This window comes from Camellia sinensis, chromosome 10 (assembly GCF_055761805.1).
Source record: "Camellia sinensis isolate YWXY chromosome 10, ASM5576180v1, whole genome shotgun sequence".
Classification (NCBI taxonomy): domain Eukaryota; kingdom Viridiplantae; phylum Streptophyta; class Magnoliopsida; order Ericales; family Theaceae; genus Camellia; species Camellia sinensis.
Window position 1 is genome coordinate 60,321,283 of NC_138970.1, and position 18,115 is coordinate 60,339,397.

Sequence of the window (18,115 nt, forward strand, 5' to 3'; positions counted from 1 at the left end):
TGCTCAGGACCCATATACATAGCTACTAGTCAACAATTGCTCAACCAGTCAACATTGGATTCGATATATATGCATTATAGCTTCACTCACTACTCTTTTTTTGAGAAAAGCTGTTGTTTTGTCTATATATTGATTTCCATCAGTTACATGCCACCGAAAGCAATGAATAATAAAAGTCAAATTTACTATTCACTATTCATCAATCAATAACAGTCAACAACAACTATCAGTTTTAGTCAATCAGCCGAAAGCAGCAGATAGCACCCATTTGCTTCATCATGCTCTTTCAGCTCTCAGCTCACGAGGCTCACAGTCACCACATTTGCTTATAAATTAGTCATTCTAGTCAATTGTAATTCAGGGTTTGAGTTTGTTAGGATTTTGAGTGAGAACCAACACCTTTCTTTGATAGTCAGCTTGTATTTTCGATTTTAAAGTTATGTATTTTGAAGCAACTCTTTGCAGTTACTTCTAGTAAACAATTATAAGTTATTTTGATAAATTGTTTAAATTGTTTTGCTTCTAACCCGTTCAATTCTTTCTGTTTCTTTTGTTTCTTTCATTTATGCGCTGCTTCCTCTTTTGGTATCAATTTTGGTTTTAGATATTTTTTTGTACAATTTGATTACTAAAGGCACTGAATAAGAAAAAATAATAATAAATATACAATAAAACTGACAATTTTGGTATAATTATATTAACGTCTCTTTTAATAAAACTAAAGAGACCAAAATTAATGCATATGGTGTAAAGAAACAAAGATAAATAAGAAAATATATATATATATATATATATTTCAATGTGAAAGTAGCGGTGAACAAATTATTTGTGAAAATATGACTAAATATTTTATAAATTATACCTTTAAGGACACCTGATACAATTGTGCCAAAACTATAAATCTTATTTATTTTAATATTGTAGACAATTTTGTGGACCGACATTTGAAAAGCCTCTCTCTCTCTCTCTCAACTCACTGCATCTCTTTCTAAGCCTCTCTCCTTAAGCTTTTTGTTGGGTGTGTCACCTGGGGTGGGGGGGGTTTTGGCTGTTGGCCTTCTCTCTTCTCCTTGCACTCATTTTTTTTTCTCATTTTCATTGTCTTTTTACTTAATAATATTGAAAATTTATCCTTCCAATATTTTCGACGCCGCCACCACCACACCGCCACCAGATCTGCTACCTTCCCGTCTCCATAGATCCACCTTCATTAGATCTGCCTCATCTTTTTCAGATCTATCTCTGGTCACCGATATGGGTGTCATCTTTCTCTCTTTTTGATATTCTGAATATAATGTTTGACCTGCGTCTAAACTTTCTCCTCGCATCCAAAGCTTTAAGATCTAGTTTCAGATCTTCTCACAATCCGAAAACTGATACTATTTAACGCGTTCGTTTCACATTAAGTGATTATCTCAACCTCAATGTTCTATTAACTAGTGAAGATAGGGTCTTTATATTTTAAGTTGAAGGTTGCTGTGCAATGGAATTTTGAATTTGTTTGGCGACTTGGATTTGATTGCTTTTGGTTTTTTTTTTAATTGTTTGTTGTAATAATCCTCTTTGTGTAGAAGTTGTGTTCTTCCTTTATGAGGGTGTTTTTTCCTCCTCTATAGAGGCTATGATTCTTCTTTTTATGAAAGTTTGTTATCTCTTTATGAAATCCTATATGAGATTAATCTGATTTTTTTTTGTCAGTTTTGCAATGAAATTTTTCCTTCTAATCTAAAAAAAAGAAAGGTAAACTACTAATAAGTTCTAATAATTGGACTTAATTCTCATCAAGCCTTTTTAAAAATAAGTCCTAATAAAATCATAATTAAAAATAATTTTTTTTATGATGATTTTTAGCATGTCGCTAAAAACTGACAATTAGTGACTTTTTTGTCACAATTTTTATAAATTGTCACTAAAACTTACAATTAGTGTCGTTTTTCTGTGACAAATTTTTTAAATTGTCATTGAAAATTAAAAATTAATAACATTTTTTATAACAATATTTTTAAACTGTCGTTAAAAATTAATAATTTTTTAAAAATTTTTGATAAAAAAATATTATTAATTATTATATGATCTATTAGATAATAAGTTCATATATTAAGGGGTGGTTTGGGATGTTCTAAATAAGTATACTTTTTGACTTTTTATAAAATATGAGTTGTGTATGGCTTGAGTTTAAAGTGATATGGTAGAGAAATAATGTAACTTAAATAAGATGATCTGAAATAAGATAACGATTTTTAAAATTTTTTAGTTTATGCCAAACAATGCCTAAAAACCTACTCCTCCCGAAGTCTCTAAAAAAATGTTGGGGGACAATTTTGTCATTTGAAATAACTTCAGAAAACGACAGCGTATTAAGTGAGTAAGTACCCCGCTCGCAGACCTATCGACTAGCCGAAACCTTCAATCAAACCCTTTCGTCTGCTCTTCGTTTTCAATCGAAATCGAACCAGCAATATCTCGAAGATGAATCTACTCAGGAACGCACTCAAATCTCACCGTCCGGTTCGAGTCGATCAACGAAACCTACGCTTCTCGTTGTTTCTTCGTGACTCGCCGAGACCTTTCTCGACCGAACCCCAACAGCCAAGTCAGGACACTTCCAAAGACCCATTTCTTCGAACCCCAAGCACAGGTTCTCACAAATCTTCAGCATCTCAAGCCCTCTAGTGGGTTTTGTTTTATTTTGTACGATTTTTGTATAATCGATTGAATTTGAGGAGTTAGGGTTTAGGGTTTTTAATGCTTATGATTTTTGTTGTACATTTCAAATCAATAAATATTAAAATAAAAAAAGTGAATTTAATCTGCTTTGTTGGCATAGCAAAGCTCTCTGATGGGTTTGTTGTATGCTAATTTTGTCTAATTGCTTGAATTTGGGGAAAATGGGGTTTTAGCTTTAGGGTCTTATGTGCTCATGATTTTTGTTGTATATTTCAAATTAAGAAAATAAAATTAAAAAAGCTGTGAATTTAATTTGCTTTGTTGGCTTAATAAGCTCTCTGATGGGTTTGTTACATACTAATTTTGTGTAATTGCTTGAATTTGGAGAAAATGGAGTTTTTAGCTTTAGGGTCTTATATGCTTATAATTTTTGTTGTATATTTCAAATCAATGAAATAAAATAAAAAAACTGTGAATTTAATTTGCTTTGTTGGCATAGCTAGGCTCTCTGATGGGTTTGTTGTATACTGATTTTGTGTAATTACTTGAATTTGGAGAAGATGGGGTTTTTAGCTTTAGGGTTTTATATGCTTATGGTTTTAGTTATATGTTTCAGATCAATAAAAAATAACAATGAATTTAATTTAATATGTTAGCATAGTAAATGGTTCGAAATTCTGGCATTTGTTTGCATTTTTTTTTTTTACCCTGTTCTTTTTGGAAAATTATTCAACATTAGGGTTAAGGTACTGGCTCAAGGCTTCGTTTGGTTGCTGAGAAAATGTTAGAAAATAGAACGATATACATTGGTTTTGAAATTTTTTCTCTATTTAAAACCTTAGGCTTTGGTAGTTTGAATGAAAAGAAATTTTATTAAGTACAATAAAATAAAGTGAATGAAAGAAAAATGCAAACAAGAGTAACTTTTCAACATATACATTTGGTTGGGAGGGAATTTTTTTTTATTTTTTTTCTTTCCAGAAAGTTGCGACAAAATAAGATTTTATTGTTTGAATTGCATGAAACTCAAAAGAAAATTCTCTTATTTTGTCTAAATTAGCGTTATCCGGATATAAGAAGTGTTTATTTAACAAAGTGGATTTATTTGAAATGATACATCATGTTTTCTAGAACCTCAATCTATCTCATAGATTCTACTTTATTCAATTTTTTTTTTTTCTTTTTTCTCTTTCCTATACTTTCCAATACTCTCCACGCTACCAAAACAGGGCCTTAGAGAAACTAGAAAAAGAAAAAAAGGTTTCAGTAAACTGACACTAGTACTAGTATATCGCCTGGTTTAGTTGAAATTTTTTATTTGGGAAGAAAATGAAACAGATGATATGGAACTCAAATTTTCATTTTGTTTTTTTGTATTTCCTCAGCAACCAAACAGAGGGTTATATTGTCTTAAGGTTCTTGGGAAATTCTTGATTTATCAATTGTTTATGTTGTTTTATTTTATTGTTGTTGCTGGTGAACAACTTCTTTCACTTGGTGAATTGTTTAGAAACAGCAGGTAGAGTGTTGTTTCTGTATTTAAGGGACAAATTCATGATATGATTTGAAAATTTTAAAAAGAAATTTGCGGCATGATAGATTGAAAACATATAGTGATTTATATTGAGAAAGACAAATCAGAATTTAAAATGTTAGATAAATCAGATATGAAGTAATTTACGTTCTAACACGTGTTTGTGCTATCTCTCTTGTTTGTGTCAGGTTTGGTTTATGGGAAGTTGTTTGGCATTACAAAACATACAACAAAGAGTGATATTATCAGTTTGCTAGAAGGGTGTAACGTGAATTTGGATGATATGAAAGTTGACTACAATAGAACCTATATGCCAACTGGAATGTAAATGTCCTTATCATTTGGTAGACCTTTGTTGAATTATTGAAATATATTAGTTTCATTTGTTACTTGATTGTATATTTGAATTGGTATTTTTTGTCTGCACATAAGTGGATTGAGGAGGGTATTGTTTAAATGATTAATTTGTTGATATTTTATTTGGTTGTTGTGAACAGGATGATTCAGTTTCCTTCTCGGTATGCCTATGATGCTGCTATCAGGGCGATTAATCGGAAGGGTCGCTTATATAAACTGGAGAGGGTAATATCGATATAAATGCATTTTCCACTACAAGGTTGTTCATCTTGTAGTCTGCAAAAGTTCCATGCTTTGGTAACCATGGTTTCATTGGTTTCAGGCTGATCGGTCCCAGTGGGATTTTATTACACCCTATGATGGAAAATCTGTAAGTAGAAGTTTTTATATTGACACTTTACCTTAATAGCTATTTTTATTGATGATCGTCAGATTGAATTACTTAGCAATATAAATCACTTGCTTAGATATTGCAGTTCAATAGCACCAAGCCACTGGATAAAGTATTTTGTGCGTTATACATGGGCAAAGTTAAGCATACAATATTTGAAAAATGGCATCTTAATCGTGCTCAATGTGGTATTTGTTGACACAAGGATTAGAATAAGCCATATTTGGTGTTCCTGTTAATATATATCGTCGTTGGTTTTGTGTCAGTGTATATGCCAAATTGTTTGTATTACAACCCTTCGCTTCTGAGTCCTGACCTGATGACATCCTTTTATATGCATGCATTATTAAGAGAGGATCTTTTTCCATGAAAGCAAATATCTCCCAAATAAATTATCAATTTTAAAAAATGTTAATTTTCAAATGCACACCAAAATATTTATATTTGCCATAGGTAATGAAGAGCATTTCATAAATCCTGAATATTTTTTCCTTGTTTGTGTCTTCAAAAGTTATTCTAAGATCTTAATACCATTGAAGGTTTCTTCTTTATGCCCTGTGTGTAGTCCTTATCTATTAACTGTATGTTTTCCAGATAACATTACATGGCATTTGTTCTTCAGATGACATTATCTAATAATTGTCTGTTTCTCTTGAGTGCCTAATGGAAGTCATTCACCTTTGACTTATTCAAGCAGGTGAAATATTTGCCGATATAATTGTATTTTATGTGGTTTTTGGCACCTAAGTAGGCTAGATTATTGCACTTTGCTTGGTTACAGTTTTCCAAAAACACTTTTGAGAAAATTCTACTTTCTTGTTTTCTGTGTTTTTTTGTTTTTACTGAATTTTTTAATATTTTAAGCAATTTTTTTTTTTTTACTTTTAAGACATACCTAACATAAATATACCTAAAAAGTAAAAAATTTGTGAAAAAAATCCTTTTAAAAATTCACTAAATACCAAAAATACAAAAAAAAATACGAGAATTCAGTACATTTTTTGTATTTTTATGTATTTATTAATTTTTAAAAATATTTTTTCACAAATTTTTTACTTTTTAGATACATTTAAGTAAAGTGCATCTAAAAAAGTAAAAAAAAATGTTTAAAATTTTAAAAATATTCACTAAAAACAAAAAAACACGAAAACCAAAAAACTCAGTTTTCAAAAAATTTAATTCAAAAAACTCAAACCAAACCCCCATTATTATTATTATATTTTTTTGTGATTACCCAGTTGTTTAGTGTCTGTCTGTATGCATACCTTCCCCTACTACTTTGTCTTTATTTTTTTTGATTTTATTTGTTGTATTTCTGTTTCTCTTTCCTAAGGTAATGAAAGGATCAATGTGATTGTCATTCTCTATGGAACTGTCATAATATTGATGGGGCTCCATACCTATAAAAATTGTTTGTTGGTGCTACATATGTGGCTCTTTCTGCAAAAACTGCTCTCATATATTGCCAATGCAAAATTTTCCACATGATGTAGAATACTGATTTGTGTGATTGAAGTAGACAGAGAATGTTTAATATGCGGTCTGTATTAGCTGTCAAATATTTTCTTGCAATTGAACTTTTTCTGGTTCTAGCAAGGTAGATTTGGTAATTTCACATGAATATTTGTTTTAAAAACATGCACATTAAGAATGTTTTACGCTCCTTCGTCAGGTGTTACTGCAAGGAATCCCTAGGAATGCAGCTCTAGATGACGTAGAGCGGTTCCTTTCAGGTTGTCAGTATGACTCATCCACAATGCAAATATTTGTCAAGTATGTAATGAATTTTTAGCGCTGAAATAATCTGCTTCAAGTGTTCCTGGACTCTTCTTTTTTCCCTCCTCTCTCAGATGAATCATTTGGATGAATTTTGCAGGCCAGCATTCCCGGACCCGATTAGAATGGCACTTGTACACTTCCCATCACAGACACAAGCTATGCATGCGTTTATTACAAAGAACAGAAGCTTTTGTCTCAATAATCAAATCTCAGTGCGAGTTCTTCAGTAACTTTTTTTTTCTTCCCTTCCTTTTCGAATTTACTGGTTCTGTTTGTGGACATCATGTTCACACCGAATTAAGAGTAGGAAATGTAGTACCATTTCAAACTAGACTCGATCTCTATTCAAACCTCATTTATCGGAATTTTCCCATTTGATGAAAGGAATTTATAGTTTGACGTTCAATTATATGTTTTTTATTATCTTTTTTCTTCTTTTGGTTATCTTTTGAGTACTACAAACTGTCTGAGCCAATTCTTTTGGTTTGATTTGGGATGCCATCTGAAATCAGTCAAATTAGTTTCTAGCATTGCAACACCTGTTGTCGTGTCTTCTATTGGTCTCCACTGTTGGAAAATGACGCTTTTTCAGCAAAAAAATGATTTTGTATGAAATGACGAAAAACTTAAGTCAATGGAAATCAAGCTGGAAAACGTTTTCCGCCTCAAGTCCTCTTTGTCGTGGCATTGGAACGGTGTAATGCTTCCTTTGTATTCCCACACTTGCATTACATTGGGATGAGAGCACTGGAAACGTATGGACATACAAATCAAATCCCATTTGAATTGCTTAACAATGAGCTCTCTTAATCAAGGGTTTGGTAGAGTGGTCAAGACTTGAGAATAAGATAAGTTTTGATTTTGAGTTACTTCAACGAGGGCACAAGTGATTTGTTCGATTATTTTATTTTATTTTTGATCGATAAATGATAATTGTTAGTTGTTAGATTAGTATTTATGAGAGAAAATCTCTTCACCTTTGATAAAGTGTCTAAGTGTTTGCATTCTTTTAATTGAACCTTCTAAAGGAGAATTGAACTTATGACTTCTTTGGAATTAAGCCTTAAGGAAGGCATGGTGGCCAACTAGATTAAGCCTAGTTGATTGTGGTTTGTTCGATTATTAACTTTATGATCTCGAAATTAATTGAAATGTGCATCAGCCGAACATTTGGTTATCACATAAAATTTTAAAAAAAAAAAAAGAACAACGTGCTCTCATCCCCTATCCAAGAAACCCACTACCGGCTCATGCACGCAAAAGAATTTTTTTCAGTGTGAACAAAAAATTATTTGTTTGTTTTTTAGAACACTCATTATTATCATATGATTTTCTCCTTTTTTAGATGAAAATAATTTTTAAGAATTTAATAATATTTATTTGATGTTTATTTTGGAGGAAATTTCATTTTCTCTCAAATTATACCCTTCATATCACATCTGAACTTTTGATATGTCAATTTACCATCTAATTTATTTAAATCGTGATCAGGATAGTAATATTACATCCGAAGTCATGTTTGAAATATATAACGTACTTTTTGAATTTTCAAGATAATAATATTTATCTGATGATTTTATTTAAATCATAGTGGTAAAGTACAAAAAAGTACAAAAGAAATATTTAGATAAATAGATTATTGTCCTAAAACTTTAATAAGTGTATCACATGACTTAATTTTGTGTAATGAATCGCAACGGAAAAGATTAAGGCCAAGTTTGGGAAGACTAAATAAGTGCACTTTTTGTCTTTTTGGACTAAAAAATTGAGGTTGAAAATATGGATGTTTGGGTTAACTTTTTGACTTTTTATTGAAAAATGTGTAATAAAAAATTGTAAAAATTGATTTGTAGGGAAAAATTTGAATTGGGAGTTGTGCAGCCGTAATTGTTGACTTTTGGTGAATAGTGTTAACTTTTTAACTTTTTGAGTAACTTTTTGGCTTTTTGACTTTTTTGGAACATCCCAAACTTGGCCTAAGTGTGAGAAGATAATATTATAAAGGAAAATTACTTGACAGTGGCGGGTGAGAAAAATAATTACAAAAAAGTGATGGGTGTGTAAAAATTCATAAAAAAAAGTTGCACTCCAATACTTTTATAATTATTTTTGGTCTTATAGTCTGAACAGTAATTCCCCCTATTATAAGTTACAGAAAAAATCTCAAGGTCTGACTCTTGTAAAATTTAAAAAATAAAAAAACTATGAGTCTTTAATTTTGTTAATTTGAATCATAATCTTTTGATTTGTTTGCAATCTAAATTATTTACCTATTTTCGTTAAATAAAACAGACTAAAATACTATTTTTTTCTTGCATTTTACTTCACGAAACTAGGCGAATGGTTCAAATTAAAAACAAATAAAAGATTTAGTATTTAAATTGGCAAAATTAAAAATTCTAATATTTCTTTTATTAAAAGGGCCAAGCCTTTTTTTTTTTTTGTAATTTCTCTCAAAATTTAAGAGAGTAAATTGCAAACAACATATAATTTAATTGAAATACGAGGTTTGGCAATTAATTTTTGGCTAAAAAAGTACAAAAGATAAAATTGACTACATAAGTCGATAAAACAAAATATCACATTCAAACCATAATCATTACATTTTTTCTCTCACAAAAGTCAAAAAAGCTAAAAATAAAAACCAAACGAGGCTAAAAACACCAGGCTAAAATAGTTAAAAAACCAAACTATTTTAGCTCTTCACAAACGAAGACTACATCTACTTAAAATCTTATTAACAATCTTACTAAAAACATCCATATCTAAATATTATTGAAAATATAAATATTATTATTTTTTTTGACAACCAATCACATTTGACCATTTGTAATTTTAGTAAGGTAGTGTATGGGTAGAATTAGACAATACCACAAATTAACATAACTTTATTATAAAATTTCATAACATCAATTATAAAATATGTAATCTTGTGGCGTAACAAAAAAATATCGTAATCAAACCATAAAATTTTGTTACATGAATCACAAAATTTTGGACATTGTGTTTTGTTAATTTATGATGAGATTATATATTTTATTATTGATATTGTAAAATTTTGTAATAAAATTACATTAATTATGATAGGAGAGCATATGGTAAACAACCTTAGAGAGGTGTATGGCTTTTCGTAGAATTATTCAAAATTTAAAGAAATTTATTGTGACCATTTCATAATTACTGAGTTGTTTGGAATATTCTAAATAAGTGCACTTTTTAACTTTTTATATATTAAAAAAAATATGTAAAAAAGTAGAGAAAATGGGTAAAAAAATAAAGAGGAGATGTTAATAGATGTTGATTGATGTGACTCAAATAAATGTATATATGCAAAAAAAATACACTTTTTTTGGGCATGCCAAACACCTATGTGGTCGTTTGGTTAGGATTTTTTGAGTTGATTTTTTTGAGTTGAGATTTTTTTAATTTAGGATTAAAAAATTCGTTTGGGTTGACTCTTTTAATTTTTGTGTAAAAAAAAAAAAAATAATTATGATTTAAATGTGATATTTTATCTTATTGATTTATTTAACCTATTTTACTTTTTGATACTTTTTTAAGTCCAAAAAATCCTAACCAAACGAAGCCTAATTTAGCCTTCGTTTGGGAAGTGGGTTAGCTTTTTGACTTTTTTTTGACTATTTTAACCTGGGCTAAAAACTTGATTTGAAATTTTTTTTTAACTTTTTTTAATTTTTTTTATGGGAGAAGAATATAATAATTATATATTAAATGTAATATTTTATTTATTATGACTAAAATAACTTATTTTACTTTTTATGACTGAAATAGCTCCAAATCTCCGTTGCCAAACGGTGGCTCAGACTCTTATCATAAAAATACAAAATGTCCCATAACGATGATAACTCATGATTCCACATGAATGAAGTTTACGAAGTACCTAAAGTTTCAAATTCAAACCATCATCACCAACGGCTACGTCCACCAAACCCTCCATAAACCCAACGGTCTCGACTACGCCGCCTATGGCCGCCTCATCCAACACTGCACCGACCACCGCCTCCTCCGCCAAGGCAAGCAACTCCACGCCCGCCTCCTCCTCTCCTCCACCCTCCTCGACAACTTCCTCGCTTCAAAGCTCATCACTTTCTACTCCAAATCCAATCACCTTTTTCAAGCCCACAAACTGTTCGACGAAATTCCCCACAGAAACACTTTCTCTTGGAACGCCCTCCTCATTGGGTATTCCTTTAACAACATGTACATCGAAACCCTTGACTTGTTCTGTCATTGGTTGTCTTCTCAGTCGGCTTCTGCGAAACCTGATAACTTCACTATAACGTCGGTGTTGAAGGCGTTGTCGGCTTTGTTTCCGGACTTGAAGTTGGCTAAGATGTTCCATTGTTTTGTTGTGCAAAATGGGTTTGATTCGGATACCTTTGTTATGAATCCTTTGGTTACGTATTACGGGAGGTGTGATGATATTGGTTCAGCAAGGACTTTGTTTGATACAATGCCTGAGAGAGATCTCATTACGTGGAATTCAATGATTTCTGGGTATTCTCAAGAAGGGTATTATGAAGATTGCAAGAGACTGTTTAGGGAAATGTTGGGTTTGGAAGAATTACGACCAAATGGGGTTACAGTAGTTAGTGTTTTACAAGCGTGTGCGCAGTCGAATGATCTTGTATTTGGAATGGATGTTCATCAGTTTATTATTTCAAATGAGATTGAAATGGACCTTTCACTTTGTAATTCAATTATTGCATTATATGCTAAATGTGGTAGCTTTGATTATGCAAGAGAACTTTTTGAAAACATGAGTGAGAAGGATGAGATTACTTATGGTGCAATTATTTCTGGGTACATGGTTCATGGATTTGTAGACCAAGCTTTGGATCTTTTCCAAGAAATGAAAAGCCCGGGATTGAGTGCATGGAATGCTGTGATTTCAGGCTTGGTCCAGAACAACCGGCACGAGGGAGTTCTAGAATTATTTCGTGAGATGCAGTTGTTCAGTTTAAGACCAAACTCGGTGACACTTTCAAGCATTCTTCCTTCTCTTTCACATTTTTCAAATCTAAAAGGCGGGAAAGAAATGCATGCATATGCCATTAGAAACCGATTTGATAGGAATATCTATGTGTTGACTGCCATTATCGATACCTATGCAAAATTGGGTTTTCTTGAAGGGGCACAAAGAGTTTTTGAACAATCAAAAGATAGGAGTGTGATTGTTTGGACAGCAATAATCTCAGCACATGCAGCACACGGAGATGCTAATACAGCACTCAATTTATTTGATAAGATGTTGAATAATGGAATTATGCCCGACCCTGTCACATTCACTGCAGTCTTGGCAGCTTGTGCCCATTCTGGAGTGGTAGATGAAGCTTGGAAGAACTTTGATTCCATGCTTGGGAAATACAACATTCATCCCTCAGTTGAGCATTATGCTTGTATGGTAGGAGTTTTAAGTCGAGCTGGTCAACTCTCCAAAGCTGTTGAATTCATGTCTAAAATGCCATTTGAGCCAAGTGCCAAGGTTTGGGGTGCATTGCTTAATGGGGCTTCGGTTTTTGGTGATGCTGAGATTGGGAAGTTTGTTTGTGATCATTTGTTTGAGATCGAGCCAGAAAATACAGGGAATTATATTATTATGGCAAATTTATTTTCACGAGCTGGAAGATGGGAAGAGGCTGAAAAGGTAAGGGAAAAGATGAAGAGTCTTGGGTTGAAGAAGATCCCTGGTAGCAGTTGGATCGAAACAAGTGTAGGGTTACATAGTTTTATTGCGAAAGATGTCTCCAATGAAAGAACTGAAGAAATTTATGAAATGTTAGACAGATTGCTCGGGTTGATGAGAGAAGAAGGGTATGTTTTTATGGATGAATTCGATGAGGAGAGTATTTGTAATTGAACACCAAATCATAAGTTGAATGGAGTTATTTATTTGCAAACGAGGAACGTTTCAGGGATAACATACATGATGCAAATATGAGGCCTTTATGACTCAAATTGATGTCAAAATGTTCACAGTGCTCGAGCAACTAAGCTCCATCCAATGGCCAGAACCTAAACATTTGAATTCTATGCACTGAATAGCGATGAGAAGTTCTCCTTCATGTATGTGAAATCACTCTGAATTGTCTGTTTGTAGCGGGAGTCTTGTGCATTGCGTCGCCCATTCATTAGCGCTTGTAGAATGTCATTTCAGGTGAAACGATGGCGTCGGACTAAACATTTTCAGTGTATACAAAAAGTTTTCATAGACAAATGTGGTGAAAACCAATTTTGAAGTAAATGAAACAATGATGGAAATTCGTGTCCAAATTGTCCAAATTAAAGGAAGGATGCAAATTAGAACTCTCTCCACACTATTTGTCAGCATGTATTGCATGGTTTTAAATAATTAATTATTAGTATCTAGGAGACATGGACACTCCAGATGGGTGTGATATTTGTGTTCAACAAGTATTGGACTTGACACGGTGTGGACACACGTGTTCACATGCCGAACATATCATTTGGTGTGTCAATCTTTTAATTATTATTTTTTGGTAGGACAAGTTGGGGACACGTTATGGACACCCATTTCTTGTGTCGGGCCTTGAAACAAATACAGATGCAGCAGCGGCCTCGTTTGGGAACAGGCTAATTTAGTAACTTTTTGGCTATTTGGTTAAAAAAGTAGGTAAAAAAAACTTGTATGTTTGGGATGACTTTTTGGCTAATTACGAAAAGATGTGCAAAAAGTAGAGAGAAAAGAGAATCTTTGACTTTTTGGTATGAGTTGTTGGCTTTTTGGCTAATTTAGTAACTTTTTGGCTAATTGACTATAATAGCCTCTTGCCAAACGAGAATTTTGAACCATGTAATTAAATGGTTATTTGCAGATGTCTCTTCAGAAGATTTTACTGCATTGAACAACAAATAGTTCAAAATTGTACCATCACTAATTAAACGGTTATGTCAATCTTTTATTTACATATTCTCATATTTACATTTATTGGAAAACAAACAAACAAAAACCTCAACATCAATAAATTCCAACTAGCACAATCTATGAATATTGTGGGGATCCTGATGAGACAATGAAGGGCACCAAACTATAGCCCCACTTAGCAGTGTTCATGAAGGGTCAGTTACAATCATACAACGATATATAATAGTGTGCTTTAAGCCACTTTCTTCACCCCTTTTCACATAAAACTATTAGGTAGTCTTAGGCCTCGTTTGGGATGCTACCTTTTTAGCCAATTAGCCAAAAAGTTACTAAATTAGCCAATTAGCCAATTAGTCATACCAAAAAGTCAATAATTACGGCTTCTCTCTACTTTTTGCACAGCTTTTCATAATTAGTCAAAAAATCATCCCAAACATACAAGTTTTTTTTACCTACCTTTTTAGCCAATTAGCCAAAAAAGTTACTAAATTAGCCTGTTTCCAAACGAGACCTTAAAGTATATTTGATATTGTGTTCTCAACAAATAAAGAATAGTAAAATAGATGAGTCATCTTTTATCTCAGCATTGTTCTACTTGTAAAATTTTTTCTATGTCATTGATTAAGAGCACCATATGAAAAATATTATATGATATTTCAGAATTACTGAATAATTATTCCTTACAAGAAAAGTTATGTATATATACGTTGATGTATACCTAGGCAAAGCCATGGTGACTTTGAGTGTAATTCAAATAACTTTTGAACTCTAAAATAAATATATAAATAGAAAAAGAAAATAAAAAGAAGAAGAAGAAGGCCAAAAAAAAAAAAAACACTTAATAAAGAAACTCAAAGATTTTTAAGTACTCACCAAAGCACACATAAAATGATGAGGGATAATTATCATAGAACCCATTAAAGGTATTGTTTAGCAACATATATATTGAGAGCATTTGTTCCAAAAGTTCTCCAACTTTGCTTTCTCAGGAAGACAGGTAAGCATGATTTTGAGCCATCATTGATGATCTATGTAATTGTCAAGTGTATATGATGTACTCCATTTTACTTCACATTTACAAAGTTTATAATTAAGAATAAATTCCTCTCTTTTCCATTTTTCTAATGTAGATTTATGATTTGATGATCTTTACATGCATATGATTTGAAGAAAGATAAATAATTTGCATCTTCACCTAAATCATCAACGAAAATGATATTTGATATCATATGCATTTTATTGATTTATATTCACGTCTTATATAGATTCACACAAAATATAATGTGTATACGTAAGGTCTACCATGACATTTATTATGCAAATTTATATGAAATGTAAAAAAATTGATAAAATTCATTCGGTGATAAAGACTCGTGCTTGGGTGTCAGTTTGTTCTCCAACCGAATAAAAGTTATGTCTAGTAATTAATTTTGAATTGATGTCATAAATACTTTTTTAAAGAATAAGTGACATTCTTAACGGTGTCATGGCATATTATAGTGTGAAATTTGGCATAATATCAAGAACAAAAATCACTATTTTGTTGGGAGAATCTAAAGTAAATGGAAATGGTATTGGACCTCTACAACAGTTTTAAATTCTTTTAAAAATTAGTAGGAATTAAGATTGTATTTAATTCATGAATTTGGGGAGAGATTTGAAAAAGGTAATGAAAAGAAAAAGGAAAAAAATAGAAAAAATCGGTCTAAGGTCCCTATCCAACTTTTAGTAATAGATTAGATCCACGATATGTTCTTTTGTAGTCTAAGGTCCCTCACCCTCGTACCCTTATATTACACCTGCACTCTCATAGCCAAAGAGGATAACCAAGTCAAGAACATAAAGGTCTGAATTTGATTCTCGTTGGTCGAAACCCCGAGAAACTCAAGGAGGCTTCGGAGTCGATTGGAACCAAATTCGGGAAAACCCAGATCAAGACTGTGGTTGTTGATTTCTCTGGAGATTTGAACGAAGGGGTTAATCGGATTCGTGAAACCATTGAAGGTCTAGATGTTGGAGTTCTGATAAATAATGTTGGAGTTTCGTAGACTGCAAAATGCCCAGTTGGTGTCCCTGGCGACGTCGTCTGTGGCGGTCGAACAATACTTACCACCTCTTGAAACGCCGCCACGCTACAAGCGTCCATCCAAGCGACCCAAACTCCCCTTGGGTTTGGGATCCTCTTTTCCCTCAAAACCTGCAACAACTCCCCATCATTTTGAACCAGATTTCACTACCAACTATGCTTTTCCTTCCCAAGAAGAGGATTAATCTGTTCTTCAACATTTTCAAATTAATAGAATTATCACTCTTCAGTATGGAGCGTTCTCCTCTTTCTCATAAATGCTATTTGTTATCCTCATGAAAGCATCACTCTTATCTTGTTGTCATAACTATATTGGTTAATATGGAAGATATAAAACCACAATAAAGGAAGAAGACAAACAAAAATGAATATAAATTGATTGTGAAGTTTAGTTTTTTTAGCATCAGGATGAGTGACTACTGTAAGGATTATTTATTTTATACACACTGTTATTATACTGCATTGATTTTGGTGGAATAAAAATTCAGAGAAATTAACTAGAGAATTTCTCTAGACCAACCCAGAGAAAATTCAGACCAACCAAACTAGAGAATTTCTCTGGACCAACCCAACCCAGAGAAAATTCAGTTCAGACCAAAAAAAGTCCAACAACCCAGAGAAAATTCAGATCAATCAAACCAGTTATATATATACACATCCAGAACCATGCCTCTTTCCTCTCTTTCAATTCACTAGCATAAAAACCCACACATATACATGCATATATTTATGTAGACCTTTTATGTACGATGGGAATCATCACAGTAGTTTTGGCGAATATAACAGTAGGCATTTATGTCTACTAGTTAATGAAAAACTCTTTCACTGTGGGCAGAAATTGAATAATGAAAATATTTTTTTTGATGATGAAAGCATAAGAATGAAAATATTGAGGAATTTTCTCTGGACCAATTTTCTCTGGATCAATTTTATCTGGACAAATATATTACACAAAGACAGAGAAATTCTTTGTGAATAGAGCTAGAGAAATTTGTGAAGTCAGAGAAATTTCCTAGATCAATGTACAATAACCAAGGTTTGTTCATAAAAATACAACTCTGCAAATAGAGAGAATTTCTCTAATCTGTCTGGTTTGGAGAGAATTTCTCCGGTTTTGGACCAGAGAAATTTATGGTTTTGTTAGTAAAGATTGTATTGTTGGCTTACATAATACATAAAGTCAGAGAAATTGACAATGTGCAAAGGATTGGGACATAAACTTAAGACAAGGGAAAAAAACTGTAAGAGAGAAAGAGTACTAATCAATACCAAACAAAAATCATGGGCATTTTGCATGCTAAAAGTAGCAGCAGATTTGGAAATTTTCTTAGTGATATAGTAAAGAGAACAAAGTACTACCTAATGTCCATAAGAGCATGTGATTGCATATGGTCAGGGCAGTCAGTTAATGCATTAGAGAAATTCTATAAAGGATTGGGCCAGAAAAATTCTGAGAAGAATTAGAGCAGAGAAATTCAAAATTTCTCTGGACTCAACCAATGCATTAGAGAAATACTGAGAAATTTTGGGAAGAATTGGGCCAGAGAAATTCTGAGAATAATTGGACTTTCCAGAGAAATTTGGTCTGAGATTTCTCTGGACCAATTTTCTCTGGACTGAAATTTCTCTGGATCAAGGTTGAGGGACCTTAGACATTATGAAAATATTGTTGAGGGACCTTAGACATTATGAAAATATTGAATGTCCTTTATACTATACAACCTTAATATCAGGGACATTAAAAAAAAATCAAAAAAAAATATGTGAAATATGAATAAAATATAACTATATTTTATCTACGTTTTACACACCTTTTTATTTTTGTTCTTTCTAAATTTCTCTTCAAATGAATGAACTAAGCATACCCTAAGATGGGGAGGGGGAAAAAAAAAAATTTACCAACTGTCAAAGACAACTGTGACACAATAAAGCGTCAAATGCATTTATAAATGAGTAGTAATACGAACCTACAGTTTTAAACCTCCAAGTTTATCCAAATTGTACATACAAAATGGGTGGTGTGGATGGTACATATAAATTGTACATATTCAAATGCATTTACAAATTGTGTTTGAATTATAAATTTTGATAGATATTTGAAAAAGAAAAAAAGAAAAAAAAAGTAATGTCATACAAACCAAAAATTCATATATAATGATTTGGCTGCTTGTTAATATTTTACTTTAAAATAAAACAACATTCAAAATGAATTTATCTATAATAGTGGTATTGCCACATCATTCTTGTCAAGTTTTTCGTATAAATTTTATATATGTTTAGAATTTTTTATTAAAAAAAATGACTGAAATATAAATAAAATATAAGTTAAATTTTTTCTCTCGCATTTTTCTTTCATTTTTCAAATTTATTATCCAAACACAGCCTTAAATATGC

At 31.9% G+C, this 18,115-nt stretch overlaps 2 protein-coding genes across 2 annotated transcripts; both read left to right on the forward strand.

The window, feature by feature from the left end:
- Positions 1-2,290: 2,290 nt before the first annotated feature.
- On the forward strand, positions 2,291-7,134 carry LOC114274777 (Ribosomal protein S24e family protein). The gene is made up of 6 exons (XM_028216751.2): positions 2,291-2,638; positions 4,390-4,525; positions 4,699-4,783; positions 4,881-4,928; positions 6,622-6,722; positions 6,826-7,134. The coding sequence occupies exons 1-6, from the start codon at positions 2,470-2,472 to the stop codon at positions 6,956-6,958; spliced, it is 672 nt and encodes a 223-aa protein (XP_028072552.2). The 5' UTR covers positions 2,291-2,469; the 3' UTR covers positions 6,959-7,134.
- Positions 7,135-10,522: 3,388 nt separating this feature from the next.
- LOC114274808 (Pentatricopeptide repeat (PPR) superfamily protein) lies at positions 10,523-13,022 on the forward strand. Its single transcript, XM_028216784.2, has one exon. It carries the CDS (start codon positions 10,612-10,614, stop codon positions 12,607-12,609), a length of 1,998 nt encoding a protein of 665 aa, XP_028072585.2. The 5' UTR covers positions 10,523-10,611; the 3' UTR covers positions 12,610-13,022.
- The last annotated feature ends 5,093 nt before the right edge of the window (positions 13,023-18,115 follow it).

Excerpts from the sequence above, each read along its gene's own strand:
- LOC114274777 (XM_028216751.2), top strand. The coding sequence starts at position 2,470 with ATGAATCTACTCAGGAACGCACTCAAATCTCACCGTCCGGTTCGAGTC. Across the intron at positions 2,639-4,389 it reads TCTTCGAACCCCAAGCACAG|GTTTGGTTTATGGGAAGTTG; the intron begins GTTCTCACAAAT and ends TGTTTGTGTCAG. Across the intron at positions 4,526-4,698 it reads ACCTATATGCCAACTGGAAT|GATGATTCAGTTTCCTTCTC; the intron begins GTAAATGTCCTT and ends TGTTGTGAACAG.
- LOC114274808 (XM_028216784.2), top strand. The coding sequence starts at position 10,612 with ATGAAGTTTACGAAGTACCTAAAGTTTCAAATTCAAACCATCATCACC.